General features: G+C 53.2%; 1 protein-coding gene across 6 annotated transcripts in view; it reads left to right on the top strand.

Annotated features, from left to right (window-relative positions):
• The first annotated feature begins 1949 nt into the window (after window positions 1-1949).
• PHF8 (PHD finger protein 8) overlaps window positions 1950-15673 on the top strand; it is a 31359-nt gene continuing 17635 nt past the window's right edge. For 4 of the 6 annotated variants that reach the window (XM_077329553.1, XM_077329552.1, XM_077329550.1 and 1 more), the window contains exons 1-10: window positions 1950-2964; window positions 6228-6313; window positions 8156-8276; window positions 8670-8830; window positions 10262-10403; window positions 11778-11964; window positions 13224-13386; window positions 14588-14675; window positions 15143-15249; window positions 15339-15430. In XM_077329553.1, the coding sequence (XP_077185668.1) occupies window positions 2867-2964; window positions 6228-6313; window positions 8156-8276; window positions 8670-8830; window positions 10262-10403; window positions 11778-11964; window positions 13224-13386; window positions 14588-14675; window positions 15143-15249; window positions 15339-15430 (1245 nt within the window). In that variant the 5' untranslated portion in view covers window positions 1950-2866. The remainder of the gene's footprint in view (window positions 2965-6227; window positions 6314-8155; window positions 8277-8669; window positions 8831-10261; window positions 10404-11777; window positions 11965-13223; window positions 13387-14587; window positions 14676-15142; window positions 15250-15338; window positions 15431-15673) is intronic. The other 2 variants (XM_077329554.1, XM_077329551.1) reach the window with 1 other exon arrangement.

Genomic DNA, 15673 nt, shown 5'->3' with positions numbered 1-15673 from the left:
TGATTTAAGTCCTTCTTCTGATTAGAAAAGAAAATTAGCCTGCCTCAAAATGAGGTGGCATCAAGCAGAGCCAGAAACGGGGGAAAAGTAAAGACGGAAAAGCGGAAGAGCACTTGCATCTCTGCGTTGATTAATGACTCAGTATCTTGGAATCTGGCAGCTTCACCCCCTCAGTATTATCAAACAGTCCTGTCAGTCTGGCTTGTTTGGATTAGCGAGAACAACTCTCCACGCCGAGAGTTCATTCCAGGGAAGAAGGTGCCGAGGGAAACCCCACTCACTGTTTGCAGGCTCGATCTGATGTCTGCCAGATGTTTTCACTCCGGAGTTGTGGTGAGTCGAAGGTCTTGCTGGGAGGTATCCAATTAGCTTTGTAGATTAAAATAAGCTTTGTAGATTGCAGAGTTGAAAAAGGAAGAAAAGGAAAAAAGATTTTAAGATGGCGGACGGCGCTTGCTGGACCCTGTGCACACTGAGCTTACGTTCCAGTGGGAGATTAATTTCCCTGCGGAACAGAGAGGCCCCAGAGATTCACAAGGAATTCCTGAGAAGATTTAAGGGTGGGTTATCGTACCCAAAACCCGATTCTGTCAATCACAGCAGCGATTGACCCTCAGTGGAACAGGAGCTCGAAGTATTCGAGCTATCCAAGTGCCATGGCTCCGCCTTCTCCCCGGCCTAAAGCATTCATGATAAGTATCTGTCCAGCCACTGCTTGAAGACCACAAGTGAAGGGGAGCTCACCACCTCCTTAGGCAGCCGATTACACTGCTGAACTACTGTCAAAGCCTTTTCCTGATATTTAGCCAGTAGACTTCCACACATTGTTTAAATCCATTACTGTCAACCCTATCATCTGCTGCCCACAGGAATTGCTCCCTGCCCTTCTCCAAGTGACCACCTTTCAAGTGCTTCAAGAAAGCCATCCTGTCCCCTCTCGGCCTCTTTTTCCCAAGCCTGCTTGGTGTAGTGGTTAGGAGTGCGGACTTCTAATCTGGCATGCCGGGTTCGATTCTGCGCTCCCCACATGCAGCCAGCTGGGTGACCTTGGGCTCGCCACAGCACTGATAAAACTGTTCTGACCAGGCAGTGATATCAGAGCTCTCTCAGCCTCACCACCCTCACAGGGTGTCTGTTGTGGGGAGAGGAATGGGATGGAGTCTGTAAGCCGCTTTGAGCCTCCTTCGGGTAGGGAAAAGCGGCATATAAGAACCAACACTTCTTCAAATCTCTCAGCCTTTCCTCATGGGACTTGCCCTGGTCTGTCTTGTGATCTTTTTTTAAGTCCTCCTTGTTGCTCTCCTCTGCACCCTCTCCATTTTATCTCCATATATATATGATGGGAATATAATAGAAATAGGAGCAAAATAATATACACTTTCCTCCCACGCATTTCTTAAAGTGAAGCTTTATACCTTCCCAAGATGGCGTCATCTTCCCTTTGGCTTCTTGTCACACTCAAGATGGTGTCCCTGCCGCTCTTAAGATGGCCTCCCGCCGCTCCTCCATTACGTCACTTTCCTCCCTTCCTGCCATGCTCAAGGAGGCTCCCCCGGCGACCCGCGCCGTTGCCTCTCCTAAGATGGCCGTCAGCCTCCCTCTTGATGGCGTCATTTCCCCTCCCCCTCTTGCCACGCTCAAGATGGCTCACCCGGGAGTCCCTATTCCATGCCCCCCCCAAAAGGGCCGTCAGCCCCGCCTCTCTTGCCAGAGTTCCTCATGACGGCGCCATCTTTTCTCCCACGTCTCCCGCCACTTTCAAGATGGCTCCCCGAGCGTCCCGCCTCTCCTAAGATGGCCGCCGGCCTCGCCCCTCTTCTCAGTTCCCGATATGACACCCCCTTCTTCCCTCCCGCCGCACTCAAAATGGCTCCCCGGCCTTCTCCCCCTTCTAAGATGGCCGCCGGCCCCGCCCCTCTCCGCAGCCTCCTCCGTGACGGCGCCATCTTCTCTCCCTCCCCTCTCCCCTCCCTCAAGATGGCTCCGCGGGCGTCCTTGCCCTCCCTCCTCGCCTAAGATGGCCGCCGGCTCCGCCTCGGCTCCCCCTCCCCGCCGCTTGTGTTTTGAATAAACTTTATTGAGGCGCCGGGGCAGGAACAGGATCCTGGGCCTGGACGAGGCCTGCTCAGCCGCGGCGCAGCCTCCGGGAGCCGCTCTGGCCCGGCAAGGCCTCCATCCCCGAGCTGGAGTAGACGCCGCCGCCGGGGAGGAGGGCCTCGAGGCGGGGGGCGGCGAGCGCCGGGGTCCGCGGCCGGGCGAGCGAGAGGGGAGCCTCGGGCAGCCCCGGGAACAGCCGCCCGGGCAGGGAAGGAAGCGACGACGACGGCAGCAGCAGCAGCAGCAGCGAAGGACTCCCCGCTTCCTCCCTCCCTGCCTGCCTCCGTGTGGGGAGGGCCCGATCCGAGGCTGCCCTTGGAGGGGGTGGGCCGGGGGCGCTTCTGGCAGGGAGGCTCTTTTGGGGAGGGGGCTGAGGGGCGCCCCTTATTGAAAGGCTGCAAACGTCCTGCGGGGGACAGACCATGTTTTGACTCCTGACTCTTGGAGACGACCCCCACCCGTCTCTCTCACATATCCACGTGCCTGTGTTGTTTGGGGGCCAGGAGAGACCTCGCCAGGCCCCCCTCACCACCTTGGACTTTTGAGGAGGGGGTCTACGGACTGCTGGGGGGGAACCTCAAATCCTGCACCCCCACCCTGCCTCCAAGAGCCCCCCTCGGCTGGCAGCTAGACTTTGGGCTCTCCCTGCAGCTGTCCTCAGCATGGCCTGCTCCCTGGGCAGCTAGATGTCCTCTGGATCCTGAGCGGGGATCGTGGAGCCTGCCTGCTCGGGCCCGGCGCCGTGCCACCCTCGCCACCCTCGCCCACCATGGCCTCCGTCCCCGTCTACTGCCTCTGCCGCCTGCCCTACGATGTCACCCGCTTCATGATCGAGTGTGACGTCTGCCAGGACTGGTTTCACGGCAGGTGAGAAGCCAGGGTGGCTGGGGAAGTGGGCATCCGATGGGATTGGCGGTCTGACCCTCACAAGAGGGGAGCGGGCAGCTTTGTTTTCTGTGGGGGCTTCATGGGACGGTTGTGGCCTGTCGCAGAAACCTCGACGGAGATCCCCACAGACTGTCAGGATCGAACTTCCGAAATCTGGTAGATAGATTCCGTTGGGTCTGCCGTCTTGGTCTGAAGCAACAGAATACGCTTTGAGTCTGGGGCACCTTTAAGACCAGCAAAGTTTCATTCAGGGTATACAAAACTTTGTTGATCTTGAAAAGTGCCGCTGGAGTTAAACTTTGGCTTGGCAGATGTCCCTTTGGCTCACAGTTAGGCCATGGGAGGGAAGGGTGTCCCCTATTGCTTATTGTCAGTCTGTGGAGTCCTAAGATATATTGCCTCTGTACATGGAGGCTTGTGGGGGGTTGCCAAGAATGGATTTTGCAAACAGCTGAGCCAAAGAGAGCTATTCAGCAACGAGCATAGTGTGCATATCTGGCAAACAATAGCTGCATTGAATAAGACCATCAGATATGACATTATGAGAAAGGGAGGGGAGGCTGAAATCAATCCTGCAAGGAAGTAAACCCTGTCTCACGTGTCTCACTAAATGCATGTGCAGTACAGTACGCACACGCAGATTCTGCATGTATGTGTGTATATCTGCAAGAAAAAGCCAAAATGCACTCATTTTACCAATGAAACTGGGGAGGGAGGGGAGGCCAGTAGCTGGGTGTATGTGACGTTGCAATTGCTTATTGCATTGTGCATGCATTGAACATAACCCAAGAATTGCTTGGTGCACGCATAAGGAAGAATGAAGTGTGTGCTTATCCTACGTGCGTTCGCTCTGATCTGGGCTGTCAACTCAACTCCACGCTTCAAACTAATTGTACTGGCTGTTCGGGGATGAGTCAGCTCCGTAGTCGCAGAAGCACAGGAAAAGTGCAAGCGAATCCACCATCCTCTTGCTGTTGTATATATTTTTATAAAGCACGCTTCCTTTTTGAGCCTGTAGGAACTGACAGAAGCAAAGCCGACTTTACACACTGATTAAAATGTGGACTTCACTGCCGGAGGAGGTCGTGATGGAAACAGGAATAAACAGCTTTAGAAGGGGGTTAGATAAGATGCCTGGAAGATAGGTCTGTCGATGGTGACTGAGGGGAACCTCCACGTTCAGAGGCACTAAGCCTCTGAATCTCAGAGCCAGGAGGCAACGTTAGGGGAAGGTCCTGGCCTCTTCCCCCTGTTGTTTGCCTTCCAGAGGTATTGGTCTGCCACTGTGGGAGATGAGATGCAGGGCTAGGTGGACGGCTGGACTGACCCAGCAGAGTCAAGTTCTTAATGTTGCAGAAGAAAATCCACATGTGGATTTCCCTGCCTCAAATGCATTGGTGGTTACTGGAGCCAGGAACTTCAAATAGCTTTTATTTATTTAATTAATTTATACCCCACCCTCACTGTGATGTTTCGGGGCGGTGTGCGTAGAACGGAAAAGTACAGTGAAAGCACTTGTAACAATAATTCATAACAACCAAAACAGCAAAATTTCGGAATGCAGGGAACAGCAACGAGTAGCAACGAAGCCAGGTTGTAGGGTGCTGGCCTCAACCAGAAGCCTGGCGGAAGATTGCCATTTTGCAAGCCCTACGGGACTGCTTGAGCTCCGATAGGGCCTTGGTTTTGTTGGGGAGCTTGTTCCACCAGTTTGGGGCCATGGCTGAAAAGGCCCTGGCTCTGGATGAGGCCACGCAAACGTCTTTGGGGCCAGGGGGTCACCAGCCTGTTGGAATGAATGGAGCGTGTTGCTCTTGGGAGGTATAGGTAAGCAGACAGTCCTTAAGGTACGCAGGACCCGGACCACATACCCTTCATGGTACATCTGTGCATGTAGCTAGTGTTATGTACTATTAAGTACCCTGACTGGCAGCGATGGCTGTTGACGTCAGAGTAGGTCCTCTCCCACTGAGCTGTGCCCCTTTCCCAATAAGGCTGCATGCAGAAATACGAAGCTGCCCTGTTCCACTGTGAGATGCAGCCCACATGAACCCTGGAGCAGTGGGGAGAAAGGAGCTTCATGGAGCTCCTCAGGTGACAAGTCTGAAGGCTGCTACAGGACGGGGTGATGTTGGTCGTCGCAGAGGCTGGCCCTTTAAGTATCTAAGGAGCAGTGTAAGGCAGAAGCAGCAAAATGGCCCTGACCGATGCCTTTCGCAGCCCTGGGTTTTTAAAATTATTATTAAATTGACTTATATCCCACCCCTCCAGCATCTTGGAGTGTTAACAACATAAGATAAAATCAAACGTATGTAGAATTGGAGTGCGAAGGGGCCATCCAAGCCATCTAGTCCCACCCCCTGCTCAAGGCAGGATTGGCATAATGCATCCGGCTGCTGCTTGAAGGCTGCCAGTGAGGGGGAGCTCACCCCCTCCTGAGGCAGCCAATTCCACTGCTAAACTCCTCTGTGAATGCCTTCCCCTGATTTCCAACCGGTATAGTTCTACGCCTAGTTTAAACCCATGACTGCAGGTCCCGTCCTCTGCTGCCCTTCTCCGACAGTCTTTCAGATACTTAAAAACAGCAGTCCTGTTCTCCCTCAACATCCTGCTCTACCTTAATACCGCTTCAGAACCATAAATAGTAAGAATACACCATCAACAAAACTAGGATTAGTCACTCATTTTACACACACACACATAATAATAGATCATCCCAGTACCTGCCGGGACGGTTCCTGATGAACAGTGAAAAAAGGGAGTGTGTATGTAGGGAGAGCCCTGTAGTTGCTTACTTACGTCTGCACTGGCCTCCATACGTCTGGTGGAAGAGCTCTGTTTTACAGGCCCTGTGGAACTGCTGGAGTTCCGACAGGGCCCTGATCTTACTTAGGAGCTCATTCCGCCAGGGCCGAAAGATGGAGATTGTGCAACTTAAACTGGATGCGTTATACCAGGGGTAGTCAAACTGCGGCCCTCCAGATGTCCATACTGAATGCTGGCAGGGGGCTCCTGGGAATTGTAGTCCATGGACATCTGGAGGGCCACAGTTTGACTACCCCTGCGTTATACGTTGCAAAGGGATGTTCTGGTGTAACCTGTGATTCCCATGGAGTCTCTGCTCAGACTTGGAGAGGGAAGGGCAAGTCTCTTGGGGGCGTGCTCCATTTCCCGACAGTCAACTGTGTTTAGGAGACTTGTGTGTGTCTCAAACTGCCTTTCTTTTTCTCTCTCTCTCCAAGCTGTGTCGGCGTAGAAGAAGATGCCGCGGCCGACATCGACTTGTACCACTGCCCTAACTGCCAGCTCCTTCACGGGCCGTCCGTCAGTAAGTTTGTGGCTTTGCTGTGGTTTTACTTTTAAAATTTCTTTCCAGGTGGGATGCAGGTGGATGAGCCTGGCTGCTCTCTCGTCACCAAGCGTGAAACCCAGGCAGGTTGTTCCTGTGACACCCAAGAGGGCATTTAATTGTGTTCCTAACCCTCTCGGCCGACGGCTGACACTTTGTCGGGCGAAAGCACCTTCTATCTACCTGTGGCTGGGAGAGCAAGGAGACCTTGTGTTTTGCTTTTTTCATTTTCACTCTTTTTGGGGAGAAGGGAAGGACGCTGTGCCCCCTGCGCCTGGGAATCTTCCCCTGTAATCTCTCAGGTTTCTGCAATTCCCACAGGTATTGCAGGAGCAGTTGAAGGGCCTGTAAATGATCTCCCATGAACTCAACTCTGCACCCTTTTGCACATCCAGGGGCACAGGGGTGGGGGTTTGTCCCCAAACCCAGTTTGGTGTAGTGGTTAGGAGTGCGGACTTCTAATCTGGTGAGCCGGGTTTGAATCTGCACTCCCCCACATGCAGCCAGCTGGGTGACCTTGGGCTCAACACAGCACTGATAAAACTGTTCTGACCGGGCAGTGATATCAGGGCTCTCTCAGCCTCACCCACCTCACAGGGTGTCTGTTGTGGGGAGAGGAATGGGAAGGCGACTGTAAGCCGCTTTGAGCCTCCTTCGGGTAGGGAAAAGCAGCATATAAGAACCAACTCTTCTTCAAATCTCTTTTCTACAGATGTCTGCTAGTACGCCTCTTAGCCCAGCAGCGGTCAAATATTTAATACTGGCATTTAATGCTTAATTACCAGCCCAGCTTTTGCTTTAAAATGTCGGGATGCTTACTATGTTTATTATCAACTCAGCTTTAATTTTTTCGGGGAGATGGGAGAATTTGGCAGTGAACGCTTCACATTAAAATGTGACTCCCGCTGATGTTCTGTCACCTGTGCATGTACAGAAGTTATAGGACCCTGAATGGTGGGATTCTCCCTTCTGGGAGAACGGCCGTGACTCTGCTTGCATTGCAGAAGGTCCCAGGTTCAGTCCTCAGCGTCTCCAGTTAAAAGGACCCAAGTCTAAGAATAGACCCCTGTCTGCGACCCTGGAGGAACGCTGCTAGTCTGAATCGTCAAAACCGACCTTGATGGACCAAGGGCCTGATTCAGGAAGGCTGGTTCATGTGATGGATCCTATGGTGCTGACCCGCCTTCCTTACTGGCCTCCGGGATTTCTTTTCCTGATTGCCCTTAGCTCAGTGGTTCTCAACCTGGGGGTCAGGACCCCTTTGGGGATCGAACGACCCTTTCACAGGCAAGCAGCTTGGCTGGAGGAGGCGCCATCCATGCAACAGCCTTGCGGGGTAGATCGAGATAAAGCGTTCATCTGTCTGGAGCAGCGGAAAAGAGCGAAATGGGCATGGTGGGACAAGAGGCAGAACTGAACTGAGAAACCCCGGGGAAAATCCCAATTTCTATACAATCATGAACAATGGATCTTCACGCCATGGGTCAGTTTTGGTTTAATTTCTGTGAAAGAACCCTTGTATAATTTAATGGTTGGGGATCACCACAATGTGAGGAACTGGATTAAAGGGTCGCGGCATTAGGAAAGTTGAGAACCACTTCCTTAGCTGGAGCTAGTGGGAATGGACCTGGTGTGCTTTTCCCCACTGAACTCTGACCCCGAGTTCTTCAAGCGGTCCCATCGGTCATGCCCTTGTTGCCATGAACCGCCACGGGGCAATGGACTTCCCTTGGTCAGTTGCTGAGACTTACTTCTCCGGCTGGTTCCTCGCCCCGGGGCCACGCTTGGGTGTCTTCTGATCCCCTCCCTCTCTCTTGCCAGTGAAACGGCGCCGGGGGAACCCGAAGCAGGTCGACGTGGCCAGCGGCAAAGAAGCGGGCAAGACGGTGAAGACTGGCAGCAGCCAGTTCGTTAAGGAGCTGCGCAGCAGGACGTTTCCCAGGTGAGACGGTGGCCGATGCTCTTCCGGACGAGGGTGTTGCAAGGTGGCTGGTGGCCTCCACGTTGTATGAAGCCACATGCCTTTGGGAGATGTTGCTGCCCCTGATTCCCCTGCTCAGCCAGGAGGCGGGAACCAGAGCTTGGGGGACTGTGAATGGGCCATGGGACTTGACACTGTGTTCCCCGTAGCTATTTGCCTGGAGTAAATGCGTCTTCCTTGGGTGCTGTGGTGCCCACAGGCACCATGTTGGGGACCCGTGTACCACAAAGCTATGGCCAGAACAGTCCGTCCAGAACATACGAATCCCTAGCGAGATCTGTGGGGGACGGGCCGCAGAGGCATGTATGTTTTGCAAGCTTCTGCCCCGACCCTGGTTCTCTTACTCTTCTCTAGCGCGGACGAGGTGATCTTGAAGCCGAGCGGAGCCCAGTTGACGGTGGAGTTCCTGGAGGAGAACAGCTTCAGCGTGCCCATCCTGGTCCTGAAGAAGGATGGGCTGGGCATGACGCTCCCGCCGCCTTCCTTCACCGTGCGGGACGTGGAGCACTACGTGGGTGAGTTCCCAGGGCACGGGGGGAGCCAGAGAACCCAGGAAGAGGGCATTGGAGGTAACACCGACTTACGCTTGTGGGACTGATGAGGTTACCTGAGAATCAGGTTATGCTGAGAGAAACGCTATCCAGATTTCATCTCCTTCCGTTTCTGTGGGCTCCTCTGCACTTTCATGCGCCCCTAGTGCACGAGTGGCCAAACTGCGGCTATCCAGATGTCCATGGACTACAATTACCATGAGCCCCTGTAGCCTATGGACATCTGGAGAGCTACAGTTTGGCCACCTCTGCACTAGTGCTTTTATTGGGGGGGGTCCTTTTCCACATGTGTATAGCTCCCTCCAATGCAGAGGCGGCCAAACTGTGGCTCTCCAGATGTCCATGGACTATAGTTACCATGAGCACCTGCAACTGAAGTCCATGGACATCTGGAGAGCCACAGTTTGGCCACCCCTGCTCTAGCGTATCTGTCATATTTCTTTTCACTTGAAGATAATAGCGGGTGTCATATCGAAGCGACCACTGGAGGGAGCCAAGCACGTGCTGAAAAGAAAACAACGCCTGCATCTTTGCCATCATCCTCTATCTCCACCGAATGGCCGTTGTCTGTGGCAGCCAGCTTGCAGTAGAATCACATGATGCAAGGCTGTTTTGGACTATACCACCTGGACGGTGGACAGGGGGATTGTGAAAGGTCTCCCTTCCCCTGTCAGGCCTGAACCCAGGGACGGAAGGATCATGTACTTAGAGTCTACCTCAGGGGGTCCCCAAACTTGTGGAGCCTAGGGGCCCTTCTGGAAGTTGGAGAGAGGGTAGTGGGCCCTGCCACAAATTCACCACCACAGGAAGCGGGGCCCTAGCACAAAACCATGGGAGGCCATTTGGGACAGTTGCTTCTGCTCCACCCAGCCTTGAGGATGATGCCTTCTGGAGCAACTCCCACTCAGTTGTAAGCCAAAATTTGCCCTTGCTTTACAGAGGAATAACACATGCTGTAGGTAAAGGTAAAGGTATCCCCTGTGCAAGCACCGAGTCATGTCTGACCCTTGGGGTGACGCCCTCTAGCGTTTTCATGGCAGACTCAATACGGGGTGGTTTGCCAGGGCCTTCCCCAGTCATGACCGTTTACCCCCCAGCAGCAAGCTGGGTCCTCGTTTTACCGACCTCGGAAGGATGGAAGGCTGAGTCGACCTTGAGCCGGCTGCTGGGATCGAACTCCCAGCCTCATGGGCAGAGCTTTCAGACTGCATGTCTGCTGCCTTACCACTCTGCTCCACAAGAGGCTCTTAAAGCTGTAGGTACCGCAGTGCTAATGGGCACCGGGTTGGGGATCGCTGCTAGGCACCGGTGGCCAGAATCAGGGCTCCGGCCCTTGCATGACACAGCAACCCCTCCCCACTCGGAAGCCAGACGGGTTCCTTTCCTTTCCCCCAGGGCCAGACAAAGAGATCGACGTCATTGACGTGACCCGGCAGGCGGACCTCAAAATGCACCTGGAGGACTTTGTGAACTACTACTGCAGCAGCCGCCGGGAGAAAGTCCTGAACGTCATCAGTCTGGAGTTCTCCGAGACCAGGCAAGGAGCAGGGAGAGTCCCCATCTTTCCATAGAGGTGCAGATTCATTCGCCTGGGGGGTTAAGGGTTAAGGATAGGGTTAGGGTTAAGTGGTACAGCAGGCTGTCTAGGCGTTGCTTCTTCCCTTGGCCACACGAGGGGGCTGTTTTCAGCTGGAGGGAGAAGTGTTTGTTTTGTTCTGGAGGAACTGAGCAGCTCCGGTTCTCTTCCCTGGTCCTTTCCCTTCACCCATATGTGTCAGACGTACAGGAAACTCACAACAAACTTCTTAATAAAGAGTTTTATTGGATAGTACTATACGCAAGAGACTGAGAAGTCAAATCTGACCCGAGGCCAGATTTGCCCCAGCTTATCAATACATTTCTCCCGCCCAAAACTTGACAGTTCCCAAGGGAGGGGGCAGGAGAGAGAAAGAGAGAAAAGACATATGTGTAACATAAACAGGATTTCACTCTCACAACCTTGAAGAGGTGACAACAACCCCGTGAGCCCACAACAAGATAAGGTTAACATAACATCACTACTCACTTTTATGGCTAGAGAAACTACAAGGCCTGGAGCAAGCAGGCGCCAGGTCCAATAAAGTAATATAACTGACATGGAGGAACTCAGGCTAATTTATGACAGAGATTCTACAATCCTGACATCATGATCCCTTGCAGGCTCCTTCTTTTGGAATCTGCTGGGGCTTCTGATTTGAGGCAAAAAACAAGGAAGCAGCTTTCAGTTAGGCACAGCATGAAATGACTGGATAGAGAGAGGGGGAGAGAGAAAAAATACGCTCTTACTGCATCATTGAAACTCAGGTCTGTCGGTGGCTGTATAGCCCTAATAGCTAATCTTTGTGACCTGGGCAGCCTGGGCTAGTCGGATCTGGTTAGCTCTCGAAATCCCGGATGGTTACGCAGAGACAGAGGCAGAGGCAGGCAGTGGCAAACCTCCTCAGTATATCTTTTGCCCTGACCTGGATAGACCAGATTAGCCAAATTAACAGCATGTGACATCCTCTGCCATACAACTGCTGTTTTGCTGAAAAGATTCTACGTACTTAGTGACTAGGGCAAAGATACATCTACATGGAGCCAAAGGTGGTTGTTTTGTAAGGCATGGATCTTAATGTTTTTAATTGGACTAAAGATTTCGGATTATAATTTTATGGCATTTTTGTAATCGATGGCAGTAGCTCTGAATGCACCTTTTTTTTTTCTTCCTTTGACCTTTTTGGTTTCCTGATTTGTCCCGGGTTGGCGTTTTCTCCCCTCCCCTTCTCATTTTGTGGAAGTCCAGGTCTGTGCTTTAGCCCAGGTTGGCTGTCCCTGACCGTGAGACACCCCACCTGTGGAAAGTGGGCAAGTCAATGTCTCTTCCCTCCAGGTTGTCCAACTTGGTGGAGACCCCCAAGATTGTCCGCAAGCTCTCTTGGGTAGAGAACCTGTGGCCGGGAGAGTCGGTGTTTGAGCGCCCCAACGTCCAGAAATACTGCTTGATGGGAGTCCGGGACAGCTACACGGATTTCCACATTGACTTCGGGGGCACCTCCGTCTGGTACCACGTGTTGCGGGTAAGGGCGTGACCCCGAAGGGAGGAGGCAATGGGTGACAGGTGTCTAGCATCATCCGTCTCAGCGGTCCCCGGCCTTTTTGAGCCTGCAGGCACCTTTGGAATTCTGTCTCAGGCCAGCAGGCAGAAATACAAAATGGCTGCCAAGGCGGAGCTTCCCACGCAGAGGAAATGCCAGGGAGAAGAGGCGGTACTTTTAAGAAATACGCTAGAAAAGAAGAGTGGGAAATAATAAAATCTATACTGGTTGCAGCTGCAGCTACAGAAACAATATTTTAATCTGCCCATCCAAAGAGATCTGTAGTGGCCAATCAGAAACCCACGTTTCCCTACCCGCTTCTAAAAACCCTTGGATGTTGGAAAGGTGTAGGTATTGGTGGCCACAGGCACCATGTTGGGGACCTCTGTATCAGACCTCTGATCGGTCTGATACTGGACTGTAGCTCTTTAGATTCCTGGGGGAGGGGGTCAGTGCTTGAATGCTCCCTACTGTTTTTTAAATTTCTTGCATGCACAATATTAGCATCTTTGAAAGAAAGCTTTGAGTGCGTTTAGACTGTGGGCGAGCCCATTCCCCTTTCCAGTTTCGGAAGAAACGGGTCTATTTGGTCAGCTAAGTGGCACAAACATACTGACAGGTGGCTCTCCCTGGTTCCTGCCAGGACAAGAAGGAATCTGCCCAGAAGGGGACAGCTCCTGCTTTGGGTGCGAGCCACACACTCTGGGCCCTCCCCTGCTCCTGGAGCTGCTGCTCAGAGTTCGTACATAGGAACATAAGAGAAACCATATTGGATCAGACCAGTGTCTCATCCAGGCCAACACTCTGTGCCACACAGTGACCAAAACCCAGGGGCCATCAGGTGGCCCAGCAGCAGGGCCAGAACTCAAGGAGCCCTCCCACCATGGCCCCCCAAGCAAGAGAAATACAGACCAGCCCTGCCCCAGACATAAGAACGTAAGAGAAGCCATGTTGGATCAGGCCAATGGCCTATCCACTACAATATTCTGTGTCACACAGTGGCCACATCTCAGGGTCCATCTGGAGGTCCATCAGCAGAAACACAACTCTAAAAGCCCCCTCCACTAAAAATCAAATCAAATAAATTAAAGTACAGCCTCTTCTCCCCGGTGTTGGGCTCTGTCTGTGTGAGTAGCTCTGCCTCGTGTGGCTGCCATGTGCGCACGCTGGCTTGGCAGAAGAGAAGGGTGTGCCGAATGGTGTTTGCACATCTCGTTCTCACCCGCCGTGCCTCTCTGCAGGGAGAAAAGATCTTCTACCTGGTGCGTCCCACAGCTGCCAACTTGACGCTCTTCGAGGCCTGGAGCAGCTCGACCAACCAGAACGAGATGTTCTTCGGGGACCAGGTGGACAAGTGCTATCGCTGCCCTGTACGTCAAGGCCAGACGCTCTTCATTCCCACAGGTACAGGAGCTTACCATGAGCACGGAGCTGGATCACATGAGCTCCTCCCCCCACCCCCCTCACAATGGGGAGGAAGCCTTTGTTCTTCAGCTTCGCCCTGTTAAGAATGTAGGAGAAGCCATCTTGGATCAAACCAGTAGCCCCTCCAGTCCAACCCTGTGTCATGCAGTGGCCAAAACCCAGGAGCCATCAGAAAGTCCACCAGCAGGGCCAGAAGTTCTCCCGCTGTTGCCCCCTCAAGCACCAAAGAGACAGAGCACCACTGCCCCAGACATAAGAACGTAAGAGAAGCCATGTTGGATCAGGCCAGTGGCCCATCCTGTCTACCACTGAACCTCTTTAGCAGCTCCCCCCGCCCTCCGCACAGCTGGGAGGAAGCATTTGTTCTTCCACTTCACCCTGTTGAGAACATAATGGAAGACGTTCTGGATCAGACCAATGGCCCTTTCAGGCCAGTCCTCTGTGTCACACAGGGGCCAAAACTCAGGGGCCATCAGGAGGCCCTCTGGCAGAGCCAGAACTGCAGAAGCCCTCCCACTTTTGGCCCCAAGCACCAAGAAGACAGACCATCTCTGCCCTAGTCATAAGAATGCAAGAGAAACCATGTTTGATTGGGTTAGTGACCTACCTTGTGCCACACAGGGGTCAAAGCCCAGGGGCCAGTAGGAGGTCCCCCAGTGGGGCCAGAATTCCAGAAGCCCTCCCACTGTTGCCCCACAAGTACCAAGAGCACAGAACCCCACCGCCCCAAACGTTGTTCTATCTATACACAAGTGGCTCATAGCCACGAACGGACCTCGTGGTTCATAGCTATGAATGTTCCAGATGCCTTCTGGAGCTTTGACGTTGCGTGGTATTGGGGGGTGGGGGTTCTGGGCTGTCTTCTCATCTTCTTTCCAGCCTACGTAAGGCAGAGCTTCCATAGTAGTGAAGCCAGGCGGAGGGAGCAAAAATGAGGACTAAGGTAGTAATGTCACTTCCAGGGGCATAGCCAGCTGACATCACTTCCTAGGTCTCCTAAATGTCTGAAAAATTATTCCAGAGGCTCCTCTGCAATCAGACAGTTAAGAAAGGCTGGGTTAGAGTGTCATGCTGGGATCTGGGAGACGTGGGTTTGAATCCTGACTCTGCCCCAGGAGATGTTTCCCAGCCATACCCTCTCAGCCGAATGGACCAAAACCACCACTGCTTCCTCCCTCAGGTTGGATCCATGCCGTGCTGACCCCCGTGGACTGCCTCGCCTTCGGGGGCAACTTCCTCCACAGCCTCAACATCGAGATGCAGCTCAAGTGAGTTTGACCGAGAGAACATCACGGTCCGCAGTGGGGAGCATCTCTCAGGGTTCCCCAACAGGTTGCCCGTGGGCACCAGGGTGCCACCCACCGTTTTTCTGGCGCCCACCAAGTGTTTTCAGAAAGTGGGCGGGGCCTAGTGAGACTTTTGCCCTTCAGGGTGGCCACTGTGGATTTGATTGGCTGTGCAGATAATTTTTTTTAAATGTTGCTTCGGCAGCCCACCGCAGCACAAAATCCCAAGACAGCTCAGTGTTGTGGTTAAGAGCGACAGCCTCTGGCATGGAGAACTGGGCTTGATTCCCCGCTCCTCCACATGCAGCCAGCTGGGTGACCTTGGGCTAGTCCCTTAGAGCAGGGATCCTCAACCTGTGGTCCTCCAGATGTCCATGGGCTACAATTCCCACGAGCCCCTGCCAGCATTTGCTTCTCCCCTCCCCTAACCCTCCCCTCCCCACCCCCAGAGCCTATGAGATTGAAAAACGGCTGAGCACAGCTGACCTCTTCAAGTTCCCCAACTTTGAAACCATCTGCTGGTACGTTGGCAAACACCTTCTGGACATCTTCCGAGGTGGGTCCTTTGTCTGCTCGTCCTTGGTTCTTGGGTAGGAGAGCGATCCCCGCTGAGACCGTCTGACCCCCTGCTCTTTTCCCCGACAGGTCTTCGGGAGAACCGCCGGCATCCCGCCGCGTACTTGGTGCATGGGGCCAAAGCCTTGAACACGGCCTTCCGCTCCTGGACCAAGAAAGAGGTAACCGCGCGGAGAAAGAGGCCTCTGGGTTGAGTCGCCAGCCAGATATTTTGATCTATTTTGTCTGGTTGATTAAAAATGTTTCTCGGCCACCTTTCTGCCTTTACTGGACACCAGTGAAGATACACAAAGAGTGTCCAGGATGGAAATTAATAAGGAAAGAAAACCGGAACGTAAAGCCGCACCAGTAGAATTTCTTCAGGTTTTTTTAATGCTGGTAATCAGGTAGGAGACTTGCCAGAG

This window comes from Paroedura picta, chromosome 3 (genome assembly GCF_049243985.1).
Source record: "Paroedura picta isolate Pp20150507F chromosome 3, Ppicta_v3.0, whole genome shotgun sequence".
Lineage (NCBI taxonomy): Eukaryota > Metazoa > Chordata > Lepidosauria > Squamata > Gekkonidae > Paroedura > Paroedura picta.
Note: the sequence above shows the minus strand (reverse complement) of the source record. Positions and strands in the feature narration are given on the sequence as shown.